Source organism: Daktulosphaira vitifoliae, unplaced genomic scaffold, assembly GCF_025091365.1.
Source record: "Daktulosphaira vitifoliae isolate Bord-2020 unplaced genomic scaffold, ASM2509136v1 Scaffold_1, whole genome shotgun sequence".
In the NCBI taxonomy this organism is placed as follows: Eukaryota; Metazoa; Arthropoda; class Insecta; order Hemiptera; family Phylloxeridae; genus Daktulosphaira; species Daktulosphaira vitifoliae.
In genome coordinates, this window is record NW_026099572.1 from 68,697,901 (window position 1) to 68,718,405 (window position 20,505).

General features: G+C 23.9%; 6 protein-coding genes across 10 annotated transcripts; 3 read left to right on the forward strand and 3 right to left on the reverse strand.

The window, feature by feature from the left end:
• Positions 1-2,282: 2,282 nt before the first annotated feature.
• Positions 2,283-4,772, forward strand: LOC126900481 (uncharacterized). The gene is made up of 4 exons (XM_050676221.1): positions 2,283-2,463; positions 2,532-2,778; positions 3,050-3,140; positions 4,333-4,772. Exons 2-4 carry the CDS (start codon positions 2,628-2,630, stop codon positions 4,568-4,570), a joined length of 480 nt encoding a protein of 159 aa, XP_050532178.1. The 5' UTR covers positions 2,283-2,463; positions 2,532-2,627; the 3' UTR covers positions 4,571-4,772.
• Positions 4,773-4,822: 50 nt separating this feature from the next.
• LOC126895189 (multiple coagulation factor deficiency protein 2 homolog) lies at positions 4,823-6,932 on the reverse strand. Its single transcript, XM_050666789.1, has 5 exons — positions 6,828-6,932; positions 6,678-6,764; positions 6,503-6,594; positions 6,241-6,392; positions 4,823-5,016 (listed from the first exon to the last, which is right to left on the reverse strand). Exons 1-5 carry the CDS (start codon positions 6,930-6,932, stop codon positions 4,823-4,825), a joined length of 630 nt encoding a protein of 209 aa, XP_050522746.1.
• Positions 6,503-12,783, reverse strand: LOC126900457 (protein fuzzy homolog). Of its 2 annotated transcripts, XM_050676177.1 has the most exons (11): positions 12,446-12,783; positions 12,187-12,308; positions 11,414-11,555; positions 10,827-10,940; positions 10,543-10,746; positions 9,455-9,621; positions 9,277-9,395; positions 9,093-9,213; positions 6,828-7,972; positions 6,665-6,764; positions 6,503-6,594 (listed from the first exon to the last, which is right to left on the reverse strand). In XM_050676177.1, the coding sequence occupies exons 1-9, from the start codon at positions 12,518-12,520 to the stop codon at positions 7,921-7,923; spliced, it is 1,116 nt and encodes a 371-aa protein (XP_050532134.1). In that variant the 5' UTR covers positions 12,521-12,783; the 3' UTR covers positions 6,503-6,594; positions 6,665-6,764; positions 6,828-7,920. The 2 variants fall into 2 exon arrangements, with proteins under 2 accessions (XP_050532134.1, XP_050532142.1); XM_050676185.1 differs by lacking the exon at positions 9,093-9,213 and having other exon boundaries at positions 12,446-12,780.
• A 1,050-nt stretch (positions 12,784-13,833) lies between these two features.
• Positions 13,834-14,952, forward strand: LOC126900472 (60S ribosomal protein L10a). 2 transcript variants are annotated; one of them, XM_050676199.1, is made up of 4 exons: positions 13,834-13,990; positions 14,087-14,346; positions 14,411-14,659; positions 14,726-14,952. In XM_050676199.1, the coding sequence occupies exons 2-4, from the start codon at positions 14,113-14,115 to the stop codon at positions 14,894-14,896; spliced, it is 654 nt and encodes a 217-aa protein (XP_050532156.1). In that variant the 5' UTR covers positions 13,834-13,990; positions 14,087-14,112; the 3' UTR covers positions 14,897-14,952. The 2 variants fall into 2 exon arrangements, with proteins under 2 accessions (XP_050532156.1, XP_050532166.1); XM_050676209.1 differs by having other exon boundaries at positions 13,879-13,990; positions 14,068-14,346.
• Positions 14,953-16,058: 1,106 nt separating this feature from the next.
• LOC126896493 (protein SGT1 homolog) lies at positions 16,059-17,243 on the reverse strand. 3 transcript variants are annotated; one of them, XM_050669324.1, is made up of 2 exons: positions 17,032-17,243; positions 16,059-16,761 (listed from the first exon to the last, which is right to left on the reverse strand). In XM_050669324.1, exon 2 carries the CDS (start codon positions 16,751-16,753, stop codon positions 16,184-16,186), a length of 570 nt encoding a protein of 189 aa, XP_050525281.1. In that variant the 5' UTR covers positions 16,754-16,761; positions 17,032-17,243; the 3' UTR covers positions 16,059-16,183. The 3 variants fall into 3 exon arrangements, with proteins under 3 accessions (XP_050525281.1, XP_050525282.1, XP_050525283.1); XM_050669325.1 differs by lacking the exon at positions 17,032-17,243 and adding an exon at positions 16,940-16,962; XM_050669326.1 differs by lacking the exon at positions 17,032-17,243 and adding an exon at positions 16,861-16,879.
• Positions 17,244-17,704: 461 nt separating this feature from the next.
• Positions 17,705-20,494, forward strand: LOC126896490 (pre-mRNA-processing factor 39-like). Its single transcript, XM_050669321.1, has 2 exons — positions 17,705-17,920; positions 18,024-20,494. Exon 2 carries the CDS (start codon positions 18,028-18,030, stop codon positions 20,473-20,475), a length of 2,448 nt encoding a protein of 815 aa, XP_050525278.1. The 5' UTR covers positions 17,705-17,920; positions 18,024-18,027; the 3' UTR covers positions 20,476-20,494.
• Positions 20,495-20,505: the final 11 nt, after the last annotated feature.

Genomic DNA, 20,505 nt, shown 5'->3' on the forward strand with positions numbered 1-20,505 from the left:
ATATGCGAGTAAGGTAATACATTTTGATAAAATATATAAATAATCTCAAAGACAATACAAGTACTTTAATTTAATAATTAAAACTGGTGCACTACGTGAGACCTAATATGGCCGACTGGGATGGGTCGTTGGCGAACGATTCAAAATTAACGATCACTTTACTGAACGAATTGATTAAGATTCTTGAAAATATTATAACAAGCTGATTCATTTTTTCGTAACTTATACTAATGAATTTTAATTTAAGAAATTTTCGATTCGATCATGGATTTCAAATATTATTGAATTATCAGTCTGTTAAAAAAAAAAAATAACAAATTATATTTTTATGTATTTTGTGAAATTATTATGAACTAAATTGTTTCAGATGAGTTTCGCTTATTAATCATCGTACTTCATTATAATCGTAGATTATATATAATATATTTAGATTTTGTAAGTCTATGATTATAATACATAAATTAATTTTGAATCAGTAAATTTCTAATTTAAACAAATTTTAAACACATTGATCTATCATATAAATAATTTGAATCATGAATCATGTGTTGTTTTTAATAAAAACGGTTGATACTAATTATAACCACAAATTATCACCATATTTTTTATTTTGTTAAAAATCTACTAATTATTAATGGTTTTATTATTTTATTACTCAATGGAAATTGTATTTTATATAAATTATTATGTCTAGTGTCATTATTCTTCTCCCCTCATAATAAATATAAAAATAAAATTTATTTATTTATTAAAATTTTCATTAAAACTGTTTATTCCATTTTTCAATAATGAATAATCATTACAAATTCTCTCTAGAAAAATATTGTGCAATTTTGTTAAAACCCTCAATGAAAAATATACGGAGAAACATGTTGAATTCTTATTGTTTTTGAGAAAAGATAAAATTGCTACTTATATATTACAAAGAAATAATGTTAATCTTAAACAGGTTGTTACACCAAAATGTTTAAAATTTACCTTAGCTTAATGAGATATTTTAAACTATTTATTCATTTTTTTTAAACATATCTTTAACAGCCCTTGTAATAAATATAGGTATCTTATGATAGAAAACTTACCTCATTAAGTTTATTTTTAACTACGAATAAAAATATAATTAATTTAATGAAATATTTACTTTTTTATCGACATTTTTTTAAACAAAGACAAATTGTTTTTAATTAAATATAATTAGTTACATCATCAGAACATTTGAAATATTATTGACTAATTTATATAACAAAAAAAAGCTATAAATTAATGCCCTGGTAATTTGTCTAGTACTTCATGTCCAGATTTTTTATGGACATATCAATTTTAAAATGAAAATCTAAAATATTGGTTCTAATACATATTAATATGTAAAACGTATACCTAAATATACACTAACATATATATTAAATGATATTATTTTATTATATTTAATAAGATTATCTATTTTAACTATCAATGTAGAATTTTTGGAGGGTTTAGTAAAAGATTGCTGGTTAATGTAGTCATAAATTTTTTATGTTAGCATATTATTAAAATGTAATATCAAAAGATATTACTTATGTCTTTTTAAATTTTTGTAAATACTCACAATTTTCAATTGTCAGTTATGATTAAGTAATACGTATTGATGTTGTATTATATTGATAATACATATTATTATATTGTATTAATATAGTCAATACTGACGTTTAACGCTAAATAATTTTTACTATGTTGCAGTGTTTTAATAGTACATGTAAATTAAAAAAAAAATAAGTAATATAAGGAATAAAGCCCTGTAAACTAGTTTCAAATAATATATTTAATTATGCTAGTTTATAAAAATGTTCAGAAATAAAGGAAACAGTAATAATTGTCGATATTGTAATTAATATTTTAAAATAACAAAACCTTATTAATGTTAAATATTAAAGTATTAAATAATAGATTATCCAAGGATCCATGAATCTATCACAAATTAATATTTTTAATCACTCATTATATTCTGATCAGTTCGAAAATGAAGAGTCAGTGAACGAATCATTGTGGTGAAAGAATTCAATTGATTTAATTCACCCAAAAGATTTATAACTTCTATCCCTACGGCTACAGGAATTTTGAACGATGGGTGACACTATTAGATCGGGGACGAATAGTAGGTTTAGATTTGCTTGCACGACTTTAAACAAACGTTTTTTTATCTAATAACATTGTTAACAGAGTGGATGATTCACCTTGATACCACGTTGGGTATATTGACAAACGGAAAATTATGATAACAAAAAGAGCTATAAACTTTGTATAAACAAAAGATCCGATTGATTAGAATCTACATGTAGTTTTAAATGTTTCAAAAGGATATTTGTTTATTTAAAAATGTAACAGTAGTAGACTAAATATTAAAAATATCTATATATTTCAAAAGCTACAATAATGTTTTATTATTTAATATTGTATCGTTTTATTTTTGGTGACTTCGATGTTAATTTTGTGAGTTGTGTATAATGTAAACACGTTCATAAAAAGTAAAAAAATTAAATGTTTTATTTATTTATTAGATTATTTGGTCTTATCTATCAAGATCGCAAAAGTTATTTGTAAAATAAAAACTTTTTCCCAAGATTTTGTAGAACATAAAATTTAGTCTAAGAAATATGGTGCAAGAAAAAGTATTATATGCATTCCGAGGATGGTTAGCATTTGTAGCTTTCATGGACCTTGGTGTTACATTTAGATCATTTTTTGAAAACAAATGTATTTTGGGTACTCATTCAAATTTGATGGCAGATGAACATTTTATACATGGTATATTTTTATATTGAAAAAACTAAATTACTTTTATAAAAAGTGTATCGGATCATTTTATGCTAATCTGTATTAAACTAGATCTTTTTTAACATAGGTTATGGCCTATAGATAATGTATGTCTACTAAGTTCAGTTGTAAAAATATTCATGTATTAATATATATGTTTTGTTGGTACAATATATAAACTTATAAGATTTCCATTAATATTGAAAAATGTTGTTTGATCAAATATTGATTATATATTAAGTTTTTAATTTTCAATCCACAGAAGAATCAACCTTACCACGAGTTTTGGGAATGTTTGCTCTTCTCAAAGCCATTTGCTTGATTCATTGTTCCATATTCATTCATTACAAACCGTAAGTTTTTATTTTATTAACTCAAAAATTGAAATCAATTAATATTATACCTATATAATAAATTATAATAGAAATGGGTTTGTTCTGTTCTCATAGTTTCTAATTAAAATTTTTTTCAAAATTTAAAATTAGCTAGTTTTTATTATTTTTTTTTACAAAAAACATTAATGGGTGATAACAATTTAAGGAAAAATAGTTATTGAGTTACAAGCATTTTAATACATATAGTGGGTATGTAGCACAGGTGGAGTATGAATTATAAAAATATATTAACATGAGCTTTACTAAACCTAAAGACTATGAATATAATACTTGTAACTCAAAAATTGAGAATCTATAAAAAATAGCTAGTTTAAAATTTATATGTACAGGTCGATTCTCTTATTATGAACCATTTAATTAATTGAAAAAGAAAAATTATTTTTTTATTTGTTTCCTTAATTGAATGTTTCTTTCATGTATACCTTATAAGGGTGCCAATTTTAATTTTTCGAATGATAACACACATAATTAACTAGCTTATTTAATAGATATATAATTAAGAAATTGACTGATCAATAACAACTTTTGAACCAATATTTCAGATTTTATTGATATCTAGGCGAAAGGAAGAGTATGTTTAGTAAATGTCTAGTTATAAAAATAGCATCACCCACTTTTCACCTCCAGTCATTTCTTTACATTGTTAATAACTTCCAAAATACTGGTCCAAAAGTTGTTATAGAACAGTCATTTTCTTAATTAGATCATAATATAATAAATAATCTAGGAAATTATGTATGTTTCTATTTGAAAAAATAAAGTTGACACCTTTATAAAGTATAAGGGATGAACATAAAAACAAATTTTATGTTTGAAAATTTGAGAAAAACTGGGAACTAAAAAAAAAATTATTAATATTATTTGTACTATTCGATTAATTAAGTGATTTAAGATAGTGATTTACTCTATATATATATATACTTTATATATTGAACTTTATACAATTTTATTATTATTAAATTAATTATTTTTATATGGGTAAAATTAATAAATAATAACTATAGTCAAATAATAAGATTACTTTACTCAATTTCTGCATTACCTGCTTTTGGACACAATTTTGATTTTATGTGAAATACATTTTTTTATAGTACATATGTCATCATAAATGAGACTCAATTTGAATGCTTTAATCTTTTTTTTTTTTCAGAATTGTTAGTATTGGTGCTTTGTCTATAATAATTTTTATAACCATGTATTTAAGTGAAGCAATGGTTTATCGTTCTACTACAATGAATTATTTCATTATATTTCCTACTGTATTGAATAGCTTAACATTAGGAGGATTAGTCATAATTGCTCAAAAAATTAACAAACCAATGGAATGCATAGAAGAAAATGTAGAATTGCTCATGACAAAATATAAATATAGAAAAAAAAAAATATAGTTATAAAAAATGAAATTCTGAAAAACAGTTTTTATTGATGTCATTTTTTTGACATTTCATTGTATTATTTGATTGATTTTGATGGATATAAATAATATGGTAATATGTTATTTATTGATTCATATTTATTAATAAGTAAATTAATTTAAATTAATAAAAATTTATTTAAAAAAATAGTAAATTACACAAACACAAAAATTTACATTATTTGTATTATATATCAGACCTTATCCATTATTATTCATAATTACTTTAGGCTGGCTTTTTATGGCTATTAGCAGCTTTATTTTGAGCTATCACAAATTCAGGATAATCAATAAACCCATCAAAATTAGTATCATCCATAGTTAAAATTGGATCAATAAGTTGCATTAGTTCTTCATCTAAAAAAACTTTGTCATCAGGTGGTGGTGCATTACCTCTTGCGGCATCATTTCCACCTTGAACTAAAAATAACATGATCTTATACACTTAAATAAATTAATATTTAAGATTATTCATATTACATGAAAGTATTAATGATATAAGCTAGAGATTAGATTATCACATGTACCTTTGGTTAGAAAATTGCGACCTTGTACAAAATAAAATAAAATTTTTCGATAATCAAAAAAGCTTTAACCCTTCAATACACTTTTAAATATATAGAATGTTCAGAAAGTAAGGAAACAGGTTTCTTGTTCTCATTGTTTGTAACAATTGACCTGTTTTTTTGCTAACTGAACAACCTCCATAGTATGTACTAGGCATTTATTTAGATATTTTTTTTTTTAAAAAAGTTAAATATTATAACTTTGAATAAAATTTTCTATTAATTTTTATACAAAATACTAAAATTTATATTGAACTTGTATAAAAAATAATGAAAATCAATATTACTAAGAAATGTGTGGCTACTTTCCACAAACTGGTAAGACAATTTACCAATTTTACAGGAGAGTAAATTAACCTGTTGATTTTAATACTGATTCATGAATAACAACTGTTATGTAATGCATAATGAAACCCTTAAAAATGTTGTGTAATACTCTAGATGACAGAAAATAAAATAATTTTAGAATCAATTTTTTGTGACATAAAATTATTGTTAATAGCTACAGAAATTTATCTCAGACTTTTTATTTCAGCATCAGGTAAAATATGTATTATGATATAAATGAGTTATATCACTTGGCTTTTTTTTACTTGTAGGAAAATATATTATAAAATGAAAACAAATTTAAACTTATTATGTTTAGTGTATTAGTTCAAAAAGTAATTCAATAACATTAAATCTGATTTGTTATTTTTAACACATAGTATACTTTTTGGTAATCATTATTTTTATTATATATTTAATGTCAACATAATTACAATTCCTTATTGTCATAAGGATATTACTAAAAAAATCACTCGCTCCTTTCAACATCGCCACAAAATATTTTATTTTTTAGGAGAGTGATTTCAAAAATTAAAAATGTGTTGAAGTATTTTAAAATAAATATTCATTCTAGTGTTATAGTATTAAGTTAAAGAAATAATGATTTTGTAGGTATATTCTACATTTTAGGTCATTGTGATAAGGAGCATAATTTAACAAGTTTATATTTTGAAATCTAACATTGTTGAGGTATTAAATGTGTTTAGCTAAAGTAAAAACTATTTCTCATTAAAATTAAATAAAATAATACCATGCCAATGAATGAGAGACTTAATCAATTCACAACCATCCAGTTTGTTGTTGTTATCTGCATCATGCATTTTGAAATAATGAAATTGTAATTCTTGCTCTGACATTTTACTTGTATCTAATGTTGGTAAATCTAAATGTTTTTTTATATGTCTAAAAATTACAAAAATAAAATAATATTAAGTAATAATCATTTAATATTTATTTGTTTTGTCAAACAAATGAAAAATACAATTCAAATGATAAAAAAAAAATTAACTTACTCGCTTTCTTCGGCCATATTAGATGAATGCAAAACTTGTTGTTGATGGTGAGGTTGATGATGTTCATATCCTTGACCTTGATTAACATGGCTCTAATATGATAATATTAACAAAAAAATTACTATAAATAATAGAAATAAGATATTTTAATAATTATTCTACAATAGATGATTACTGATTGCTGAGATTGAAGAGGTTGTTGATGTTGTAAATTTTGCTGGTGAGGAATATTTTGGTTTGGAGGTAGGTGTTGAATTGGTACCTATAAAGAGATTTAATTTTATTTAAATTTCAAAAGCTGTTCAGATAAACAATATGTAGTTACTTGTTGTTGTTGTTGTTGATACAGTTGGGGATTAACACCTGGTGGAGCATACTGTCCAAATGAAATATGGGACAAATAAAGAATTACAAAAGTAAATTTACACATAATCAAAGAAAACATAATAAGATTTAAAAATAGTATAACTTAAATATAGTTATAAAAATGTAAATTATAGTAACATAAGTAAATGTTTACAATTTAAAAAAATTATTAATATTTGAAGGTAATTAAATTTGTATTTAATTAACACTACGGAATAGTATATTTCGTCATGTTTAAATTCCTCTAAACATTTAATTTAAAATTAAGTATGTGGCTCAATTATTTTGATAAATACCGCCACTTGCCGAAACAAGTAAAACTAATATCGTGGTGACGTGGTAAAACTATTAACAAAATTGTGGTGAACAGCTGATTGCAATGATAGCTTCTATCGATTATTAGAAATTACACATAGATCTATGGGAATAAAACAGTTGAGTCTATAATGAAGTATCTTTGTGAAATCTGTGTTAGCCCAAAAAATATTTTCGTAAACGACTAATCAACTCAGGGAGCGTAGTGATTCAGACTTTCTTTCAATAAAAAAACATCCTCACCATTAAAAAAAATTTACCAAACTTTTTAAATCATCGAAATGTTTTACAACAGTGATGATGTTAATACGGGTGTATATCAGGCCATCTTTATGCCCGATCGTGATTATACTGAAAATTATTTCAGCGTCAGTTATTATTTTTAGGATTTTAGATAATTTTTAACAGACATAAACTAACTAAGTAGCTGTAAGCATAGTATACCAATTATACATAGTGTTAAATATAGTCACATAGAAACACTTTCAAAATATCAACCATACATTTTGTTTGAATATTTGGAAATGAACTAATAATATTTTATTTTAAAGTATCTTTAAAATAAGATCATTTTGCATTGTTATCAAAATAACTTTATTTCAATATCAATATTGCAATAATACTTTTATAATTAATAAAAAATATATAAATCTTTTGAAAATATATAAAGTAATAATAAATATCAAAGAAATGTGTATAATTTAATTACAATCTTTGCATAATATAAAAACACAGTTTTAGTTGGTTACTTCCATCAAATGTTGTTGAAAAGTTTGTCTTGCATAATGTCTATAAAAATAAAAAAAAATATTTAATTAATATGATTTCAAAATTATTTTTAATTTTCTTTATTTTTTCTTCAAACATTTAAATAGTAGAATTCATTTTGTGATTATTTTTAAGAAGATTACAAATTATCTTTGGTTTTCATAGAAATGAGTTTATTGCATTACTTATTTTTAACCCTTATCAAAACAGATAACTGAATAAATGATTAAAAGTTATCATTTTATAACGAATACGCATAATACTATAAATAATAAACTTAAACGCTATAAAAAATTTAACTAATTAAAAAAAAAAAAAAGGTAGTACATTAGCATTGTGGCAATTATGGAATTTCCATAATAAAGTATATCACATAAGCTTTAATTTAATATATATATATGAAAGTGTCAGTACTTCCAGAGTACTTTCAAAACTTAATTTTTTGTAAAATCCCCCTCTTTGAGCAGGTAGAGGGTCAGATTTATAAAAAAAGTATACAAAAAGATAGGTAAATACCTCATGAATCTATAAAAAAATTAATTATATTGATCCATACATTTTTCAAAAAGTTATGGTAGTTTTAAGTAAAAAAAATTCGCAATTTTTAAATTTGTAATTTTTTTTGGAGATTTCCCCATTTGTACGGAACGAGGAAATTTTTTTTAATTTTTGAGGGTCATGTCTTCGACTAGATACAATTTGTGATTTTTTTATATCGTTGAAAAATATTGGTTTAGTGAGAGCTGAGAAAATGTGGTAACAGTCACAAAAAAATAAAATATTAATAATAATAATAAAAAATAAAAACACATCATAGTAAAATTAATACCTATCAGCTTCGAATTAAAGCTAAAAATGTAACAAAAGGGAAAAATAGTGATTAGTTGAGATCAGGCATTTATTTAGTAAAGTTATTGTAGGAGAGAAGTGAAGAAATTTTGTAATAAAATTGTTTTATTTTTGCTTAACATTTTTCTAAAAGTAACATTAAGAATAAACAATTAGGTTATCATATAAATTTTGTCAGAAGAAGGCTAATACCCATAAAGCTACCTATAAATATTCCTCTGTTGAGATACATTTCAATAAATAGAAGACAGTAAAAGAAGAAACTATGATAATTAATTCAGTGTAATTTTACCTAATTGTTAATAAACTATGTTTTATCGAATAAGCAAAACACATTATAAGTTCATTTGAAATAATTGCATATAAATGATACTTTTTAGTAACACTTGATACTTCATTTGCAACTATTTTGTCTAAAAAAGTTAATTTTTTGATAAGTATAATTGTAATCAAATAACATTAATATTTAATATTACCTTTTATAAATTTTGATACTATTGTTTCATAAAAGTGTTGAAGTATATTTTGTACATCAGTAGTTGTACTATAGTAATTTTGTATAAATTGTGTCATTTGTGGATTAATAATAATGTAACTATAGAAAAAAATAAAATAAAAATCTATGTTACTAATTTTAATGAACTACTATATTACCCAGAAGTTAATTCTGCTTTTGAATAGTTTGGTCTAAAATGACTTATGACTGATCTAAAAGATTTAGCTGCACTTATTTCAATATTGTCTAAACTAGGATTTGGCCCACAAATAGCTGCTATCCATACACCTTGAACAATCATACAACATACAAGCCGCAACAGAGACTAAAAATTAATCAGTTTAACTATTAAATTCAGTAAAGTTAGGATATTATCTGAGGAGACAATTGTTGATTGGAATCTTAGGTAGGCATTCAATGACAATTTAAAGAGGTTAAAAACTTAATTTAAAAAATCTTTTAAAAATTTTTAATTATGTATTTTTTCAAATAAATTATAGAGAAATTAACTACTTTCACTAATAATTAAAGTCACTATCATACAAAGTTTTAATTTGTATAAAGAAAGTTTGACTTTGTTCTCACTTTCTAAGCTATTTATATTTTAAAATGAATTAAATAAAAATCGAGAAAGAAATGTCAAACAAAAATGTTTAAGTTTTTTTTTTATGGGAGGTTGTTTACACAAAATAATATATTAAATTTTGAATCATTTTTATAAATACTTGAACAGTTTTTTTTTTTTAGATTTTTTATATAATTGTAATGTGGAATTATTAACTTTTGATGCACTGTTTAGTAGAACTAATTCAGTAAGAGCTGAGCATTTTAAGAGACTGACATGAAAAAATAAAAGAGAATAATAACAAATAAATATGTTATGGTAGTATTAATAACTTTTGAATTTTGTATCGAAGCTATATGAATTTGTTTTAACATACTAGACACTTTATTTTGATAGAAGTAGATACTAGATTAACTAGTTCCACCAGGACATTGTTTTTGAGATAATAGAAATTTTGTAACAAATGTACATTAAAGGATTTATAATTACTAATGAATATTTTTTTAACTAAAATATATGTGAATAAATATTAAGTATTAAAAATTTTAAATAACCACTTTTTGTTTTTTAAGGAGAAGCAAGACTTCAAATATATTTTATCAAAACGCAGATAAAAGAAAATGTTAGTTAATTGAGTTTCTACTGTACATAAATATTAACAATAAAATACATATTGTTTACTTTCTGATATAAACGCGGTAAAAATATGGGAATATCTGCAGATGTGTTTAATTCATAACAATTACTCAATATGATAAGAGACAAAAGTTTTCTTTCAGTTATATGTAAATTCCACCAATCATTTGTGGCAGCACAAATTTTTTTGTCAACAATAATCCAACATAGATCACTACAAATTATTTCTGACCAATTGTACAAACAATTCTGAAAAGGACCAAATATATTTGATTAAATTAAAATATACCTTTGAAATTATATAGTGTCCTTAATTATCAAAAACTTACATGTATTACTTTATTTTCCTTCAAAGATTGTACTTCAAGATGGCTCAATAAACTTTTATCAATTGATTTTGATTTTAATATACTTAATAAATAATCAATCACAGGAATACATGGCTGTAATGAATAATAAAAAAGGAATTACTACCATCACAATATTAATTTGCTTAGCTTTATTTGCAATTTGTTTTCATTTATACCAACAATTCACTAGTTATTAAAAAAAATCTTTTTGAAAGACCAAAAATCTATCTTTAACAAATTTTAGAAATAACCTCAACCAAAAAACACAGATAATTTTTTACAATTGCAGATTTTATACTTTATTGATTAACTCAATGATCAATTGAAAAACAAAGCTAAAAAAAAAAAAATTATTGCAAATATATATTGCATTGCATCTGGGCACTCATAATAAAAGTAATATATATGTAGTATACAGTTGTTGATTCTGAAAAACCTATTATGTAAAAAAAATCAAGTATGCATCATTAAGTAGCATATTTGTTTTTGAATTAAGGTATATCACAAATTTTAATATGAATATTTTACACATAGAAGGTTTTTCACGCCAAGTAATAATTGTATACCTTTATTTCTCGTTTTAATCTATCATTATTCTTGATGCTAAGATTTTCTTCACCAACCATAATTTTTATTAAATTTGATATAAGTTCTAAACATGAAGTCACAATTGAATCATTCAAATTACTAATACCAGCAATGATCAATCTGAACAAAAGATAATTATTTACTTTAGTCATTGAAACAAAATTATTTAATAAATTTGTAACTTTAAGTTTTTGTAAATTAAATGTCAAAGTTCATGTTTTATTCTTTTAATTTTTATTGAAAAGAAAAAACACAGATCATTAATATATGATATATTTAAATCATTTTTGACCTTCTAAGGCTTATGAAATTTATATCTTAAATTTTTTTTAGAAGTACTCAGTTAAATAATAAAGGGACCTACAATTTTTTACACAGAAGATTATTTGACTATAACGGTTACAAGTTATAAAATATAACTTCTTCTTCTTTTTTCTAACCTTTATCTTAAATTTTTGGGGTTCACCAAATTGATATAAAATATATAATGTTCTTATATTTAAAATACTCCCTAAGCGCAAATAATTCTTATCATGAGTCTCCTAAGGCCTACTGGTAATCTTTTTTTTTTTTATGATACATTAATAGCTAAACTGGATATTGATAGACTTGTGTTAATTGCAGTTGCTTCATAAATAAATACTTTTATTATTTTATCAGAGATAAAAACATTTTCGTTATAAATAAAAAGTATTTACATATACAACTACACTTAATTTTTTAATTATTTTTAATCTATAAAAAAAATCACCTGTTGTCAATATTATGCCAAATAAAAACATGTTTGTCAGTGTGAATGTTTTGAAATAACACATTTTGTACTTCAGCAAATGTTACAATTGCATTCAAAGTAGACAGTGTAGAAAATGGAATCTGAATAATTTATAAACAGTAAAAAAATAATGTAATAATTTTTGCTAAAAATAATTATTTGATTAAATAATTTCTAAGATGAAGTAGTAAAAGTTTATTAGAGAAAGTAAAATATCAACTAAAATAAAAAAACGAACAGGATCACTTGAACTTTTTTTTCTGTAAAATATAGGAATTCCACCATTTACTGTAGTACATACAACGTCCAACATATTGAAGATAAATTAATTTGATTTTTTATACATCTACGAAGAATATAATTTAACTGAACCAAAATTTTACACCAAATTAATAAGTCCACAAAATTGAAATATTATATGTTTTTCTATCTAAAAGTGATGCAAGATTATATCTAGTATTATTTTCAGGTATTTAAATCATCAATCCAGTATTTATATAAGATCATAATTCAAAATTTAGTATTTATATGGTGTAAGTGAAATTTTAATAAGATAAATTTTAATTTTAAATTAATTTATTTTGAAGTTCATTGAAAACCATATTATTATTTTTTATTATTGTGATTAAAAATTATAATCTGTTATCGTTTGTTCAGTAGTACCAATTAAGATAGATTTATCCATAGTAAAATGAATATTCATATTACTATGGATTTATCCACCTTGATACCAATACTGATTAATCATAAATAAGGACGTATACACAAATTACAATTCATATTTTCATAAGTATGGTTATTAATGAAATAGTAAATATTTTAAGTAATATTAAAAATTCATACTATTCAATTATTATTATTATATGTAAAAAGATTAGTACTGATTGATATCTAACAGGTATAAAACCATTGTCTTATAACGTTTTTTTATGCATATTTAAAACATAAAAAAAATTAACATTCTACTAAAAATAACATGTCTTGATTTTAGAATTTAATTAGAACTTTAATAATCTTAGATTACTTATAGAAGATTAATCACCAGAACGTTTTTTTAGTTATATACTACATCATACAAACTTTAATTTGAAATAATTTAAAATGATATAAGCATTCTGATACTATACAAAATAGACTAATTGTTCCTTGACTTTGTTAATGAATGAATTTAAGAGAAATTATTTTATAAGGAAAATGTCTGAAGTGCTTACACACGCATTCAAGCTAAAAAAACCTTTGTTTTTTTACATAGGCATAACATGTATTGATGCATACAATAAAATAGTTTAACTACCTGTTATACTCAATAGTTTATCAAAAACTATTGAAGTTATTGTATTTTAGATATTTTATACAGAAATCTAATATATTACTATAGTTTTTTATAAACTATATAATTGATGTCATTATCCACGCGATGATAGTTTTAGATTATCGATTACCAAAAAAAACAACCAAGTTTAAAAATATTCAGTCATATTTAGTCTCTTAAACCTTAATTGGAGAAACGAATATTAATTTGTATATTATGTGTTGTTTGATGATCAAATAACTCAAGCCAGACTGACAATGTTAATTTGGTTGTGTTTGAAATTGAAATTCTGTGGGTCTACTTGACAATGGATCTAGATGTTTGATTACCACTATGGTTACAGTATTTTCAACTTCTAAGATACCTATACAAATTGTGTGGTTACCAAATAGATGTTTCATCAACATCACATAACCTACAATTTTTTTTACAAAGTTTAAGGAAACCATTCTCTCGTGTCTATTCCTTTTGGTAAGATTATTATAACGTTTATATATATCTTTTTATTATAACTAATTATATTTTACTTTTATTTTTAAATTAAACAGATAAGTTATTTGTTTTTAGTGTTTGTAAGGTGAGACTATTCAATCATGTCTTCTAAAGTTTCAAAGGAAACTTTGTATGAGTGTGTCAATGAAGTCTTAAACCATGCAAAAACTCATAAACGTAATTTCCTCCAAACTGTTGAACTACAAATTGGTTTGAAAAACTATGACCCACAGAAGGACAAGCGTTTTTCTGGTACAATCAAGCTTAAACATATTCCTAGACCTAAGATGAAGGTGTGTGTTCTGGGTGATCAACAACATTGTGACGAAGCTGAGGTGATTTTTGTAATTTTCAATATTAATTTTAAATTTATACATTTGTCCACTCTAAATATTGTAGGCCAATAAAGTTCCATTCATGGATGTTGAAGCTTTAAAAAAACTTAACAAGAATAAGAAGTTGGTTAAAAAACTTGCTAAGCGTTACGATGCGTTTTTAGCCAGTGAAGCTCTTATAAAACAAATTCCTCGTTTATTAGGACCTGGGTTAAACAAAGCAGGTAAATTTCCTGGTCTGTTGTCTCATCAAGAATCCATGAATATGAAAATTGATGAAGTTAAAGCTACAATCAAATTTCAAATGAAAAAGGTTTGCATTTGGAATTATATTAGTTTATTTGATAGTACTTATATTAAAATAAACAATTGTTACTAGGTGTTATGTTTATGTGTTGCTGTTGGTCATGTTGATATGAAATCAGAAGAGTTAGCTCAGAATGTCCATCTTTCAATAAACTTTTTAGTTTCATTGTTGAAGAAGCATTGGCAAAATGTTAGATCATTGCATATTAAGTCAACCATGGGTCCTCCTCAACGTTTGTACTAATGTGTATTACAATTTTTAATATTTTAAATAAAGACCACATTATTATTAATGTAAAACGGTGTTATTTTTATTATTGAAAAATCTTATATATAAATAATATTTTTCAATTTATTAAAAGTTAAGTGAAATAGTATTTCAGTTTTGAAGATGTCATATTCTAAGTTTCAAAACCTTATGTATTTGTGCTTATAAGGTATTAATATCAGGAATACTGTTAATTTTATATGGTGGTTTATTTTTAATTTAGTTTTAAAAGTATGAATATATTTTAATAAATTATAGTGAAACTTGTATTGGATTTCACGTAAAAATTTAGTAATATGATAGTTTTCTTTTTTTGCTTGTAAATCATTTTTATAAAGTATTAGTACAGATTTTTCAATGAGATATAGATCTACTCTATTATAAACATAATTGACGTATATTTTATATAATATATTAAAAATATAATTATTTTATGCAACACTTATTTGTCACATTTTAGAAAAAAAATATGGTCTAAAGAGTAAAATATTTTACATAATTCTAATTAGATTTAAAGTCAGACTTTTTCAATTTCTAGAAACTTTAAAGATTTAATTTGAATTTTTACTTTTGAAATTTATACACACTAAATTTTACCTTAATATTAATGTCATTATAAAAGTTACTTAATTTTATTAAAAAAAACTCTCTAAGCCATCAATATATATTTAAAACTAGATTCTTTATGTTATCAGACTTATGAACTGTGTATCCCTTATAATAATAAGCTTGGATGAAATCATAATATAATTCATTGTTATGATTTTAAAGAATTATTATTGGTATATTAATATTATATGCATATCTTTTATTTTTAATAAAATTTTGTATTACATCATGTAAATAATTTAATACCTTTAGGATAGTTATCATTGTCAGTACACAAATTTGTTTCAACAATATTATTGTAAAATGTTCAACACAAATAGAGGGGAAAATATGATGCATATTTATACACATTTGCAATAACAACTAAGATGAATCTTTAAGGATATTATAAATTATTAAGTGAATATTAGTATGATAAATGATGATTTACAGAATTCAAACAATCTATTGAGATTTTTCCAATCAAATATGTTTCATAATTATATACTTATTATAACTGAGTAGGTACACAAGAAAATACAAATAAAAATTACAATAGAAAATAGTTATACTTAACAGGACTTTGTACACAAAAATAATTTAAAGGGAAAATATTAATTACAAACAATTCAATATATTTCTTTAATTCAATATTCATAAAAATACACAATTTAATTATTGATCCCATTTTTTCCATTCCATACCTTCTGGAGGTTTAATGTCAACTTTATCTTTAGCTACATCCTTCCAATTTGTACTTAAAACTGTACCACCAGATTCTAAAAAGGATTTGTTCATTGCTTTACGTACTTCATCACTACCTTCAGAGTATATTTTTTTAAATAAGCTATTTACATCATTGTCATCATCATCTTTAGTCATTTCATTAACCACTTTATCCCAGTTGCGTTCTTGATTGCTACTAGTACTAGGGTTTTGTATAGCAACACATTCTAATGATTCCCATCTGCCAGCTTCAGCTTTAGCAAGTACTACTTCTAATTTGGAAGAAAGTACCTTATAATTACAATTATCTGGTATAATTTGTTTAAATAGATGTATATTCAAAGTGTATTGTTGACCAGTTGCATATTTAGCTTGAATGATTATATTATTTGAGCTAAATTTTATAGTACAATCTTCTTTACAAGAATGCTTGCCTAAAATAGTAACATATACATGAGTTTCTGACTGGTACCAATCTTTTTTAATTGGAGCTTGATTTTCTTCACTTTTGTTAGCCATAATGTAATCTATAAAAATTAAATTTAAAATTAATCTCAAGTTTCCCTATATTCATAAAGCACAGTAATACATAAGAAAAATAATTTAAAATTAAAATCTAAATTAACTATCTTTCTCGGTAGGCTTTTTTTTTTTTTTACAAATTTGAAGTATACATTTACAGGAATTAATTAATTTCAAACACACACTTATATTTTTAACAATGTATTTATTAGATATTGTTTGTCTCAAGATAGTTTTTTTTTGAGTAAATAGTACTTCTTAAAGTAAATACACACATTTATTGAATGTCAATCAACTGATTTATAACTTGAAATTAAAAGTATCAACACAAACGAAATGTTCTAGAACTTTCATATGCCGTATTATGCATCACAAAAGTAAATACTGTTATCGAGATATCTATCGAATTTATTATAGTAGCACAGACATAGATAATAAACTATATTGTTAGCTCTTCTATATGCTTAATGTCATTAAGTGAAGCCATTTTGCAGCCATTTTCTTTTAGGCAAAACATTATCAGTCCCTATATTTCATGTATAATTTTTTGTTATCAAATCAAAAGGTTGTTGATAACAATATTTATCTATTTGATAGGAAAAAATTTATACACGAAGTATAGGAACTGATAATGTTTGACCTAAAAGAAAATGGCGTCAGTTGTTATCAAGAGTTAGCAATTTATATTATCATTTACACCAGTGGATAGTATAGAGATTGAATTTACTAGGATTTTTTATCTGATAAATTGTTCATTAAAATTAAAATTTTTTATAGTATAAAGAAACTATTCCTAAAATTTATGATATTTTTTATTTCAAATTATAGTACAAATTTTTAAAAAACATTTTTAGACCGAAATTTAATGATCTAATTGCATCGTTTTAATATCATTTAACACTTGTTTTCATGAAATGTAATGTGGTATACAAATATTTAACCATGTTTATCATGCATTCAAAAAATGATAACTCAGAGTTGTAAGCTGAATTTAAGTGTTATATTTTGCCATATAAGTAAAATCAAGTTTTATTTTATTTCTTAAATTTTACTTAAACATTAAGAAACACTTCCTAAAAAATCTGTTTTAAAGTATGTTATATTTTAAAACTGTCGTCATAAATATTTTTTATCATTCAACTTAAAGAATTAAATAAGTTCAAGGTAATTTTTGTAGAATTTGATAATTTGCTTGTTTTGATTAAGATAAATTAGAAGTTGAGATATTGAATTTGTAAAATTAAATAATTTTATTAATTCTTTTTAGAAGCATGGCAGAACATGAAAACGTTCCAGAACTTGACGATGCAGAATTACCAAAGGTTATGAGTAGTCCTCCAACTATGTCTATTAAAATAACAAGTAATAAATTACAAAAATCATTTGATAAATTAGAAGATGTTACTTATGATTCAGATGAATGTCAGATTATTTTACCTAAATCTGATGTAATTGATATTAGTGATGATAATATGGACAAAGATGATGTAAAAGAAAATAAATCTATTCAGGACAATGAATCTATTGAAATACAACCAATTGAAATATTAAAAGATAAACAACCTGAAACTGAAGTAATATCTGAAGATGAAATGCTTGTAGATAGCATGCCTAAAGATACTGAAGCTGTATCAGAAGATGAACTACCTTTAACAACATTATCTGATCAAACTGAAACAGTATCTGATGAAGAATTACCTAATGAAAGTGGTGTTAAAGGAACAAAAAGATCTAAAATGTTAGAAGATTCAGAAAGACATAAAAACAAAGAGGTTGAATTAGAATCACAGATAAGTAAAAAAGCTAAAATTGAAGAACCTAAACCTATTACTGAGCTAGATAAGTTTTGGCAGGCTGTTAAAATTGATCCTTCAGATTTTGTTGGTTGGACATATTTATTGCAGTATGTTGATCAAGAAAACAATATTGATAATGCTAGAGAAGCATATAGAAAATTTCTTGCTCTTTATCCTTATTGTTATGGATATTGGAGAAAATATGCTGATTTTGAAAAAAGAAATAATGATAAAGAAGAATGTGAAAGAGTATTTGAACATGGACTTAGTTCTATTCCATTAAGTGTAGATCTATGGATTCATTTTACCACATATTTAAAAACCAATCATGCTGAAGATATTGAACGAATTCGTAGTACATTTGAAAAAGGTTTGAAAATTTGTGGTCTTGAATACAGGTCTGACCGTTTGTGGGATCATTATATAAAGTGGGAAATTGATCAAAATATGCTACAAAATGCATTTAGTATATATAATCGTTTACTTAGTACTCAAACTTTAGGCTATCTGCAACATTTTGAAAATTTTAAAGAGTTTGTAAATAAAAATTCCTCTGATAAACTTTTAAGTACTAAAGAGTTACTTGAGTTACGTCAACAAATATCTGAAGGATTAAGAATGACTAGTAATGGAGAACTGTTAACTGATGACTCTGCTCCACCTGGAGAAGAAGAAAATATACTTTCATCTAATATAACTGATAAAGAAGAACTCTTGATAAAAGAAAAAATTATAGCATCAAGATTAAAAATTCATAAAGAAATTAGTCAAGAAGTAGCCAAACGACAAACATTTGAAGAAGGCATTAAAAGGCCCTATTTTCATGTTAAACCTTTAGAAAAATGTCAAATTGACAACTGGAAAAATTATATTGATTTTGAAAAACAATCAGGCGATCATGAACGAATAGTTATACTTTATGAAAGATGTCTAATAGCTTGTGCTCTATATGAAGAATTTTGGTTAAGTTATTTAGATTATTTAGAGTCATTGGAATATGACGTAAGTCATTTAATGGATGATTTGTATAAAAGAGCTTGTTTAGTTCATCATTGTAAGGCAATTAAACTACATTTAAAATGGGCAGCTTATGAAGAAACAAAGGGAAATGCAGATAAAGCTGCTGAAATTTTAGATAATTTGGATAAAGCTGTACCTCATATGTTACAAATAATTTATCGACGAATAAATTTGGAAAAAAGAAGAGGAAATTATGATAAAGTATGTGATTTATATTCTCATTACATCAATACTTCTCATACTAAATTTTTAACATCTAATATTGCCATAAAATATGCTCGCTTCCTTTGGAAATCTGCAAGTAAAATAGATAAAGCTATTGAAGTATTAACAGACATAATAAATAAAGATAAAGACAATATGCAAGAAAATGCTAGATTACTTTTGCAATTGGTAGAATTAAAGATGAGTATGAAACCTTTGGATGAAAAATTTGTTATTCAAACTTTTGATGATATTTTATCTATGAGTAGTGTTAATTTAGAGCAAAAAATTTTATTTTCTCAACGTAAATTAGAGTTTATTGAAAACTACACTGAAAATCTTGAGTCATTACGTAAAGCTATAAATGAATTTAAATGTTACTCAGAATTGTTGGCCAAAGAAAAGAAAAAAGCAATCGCTGTAGCAGAAGAAGAAAAATCTCGAGTAGAAAAAGAAATGAAAACAAAGCAATCTCAAGAATTGACTGTGTCGCCTAGTACACAGAGTACTACTCCAAATTATCAACAGTATTCTTCAAGTGGGTATTATCCTCAACAGTATACATCAGGATATAATCAGCCATATCAACAATATACACCAACAGGACAAGATTATACCTATCAATATCAAAACTGGAGTTATTCTCAACCAAACTATAACCAGTCATGGGGTTCATATAACTATGGGAATGGTTATTAATATGTATATAACTTAATTTTGATAAAATAA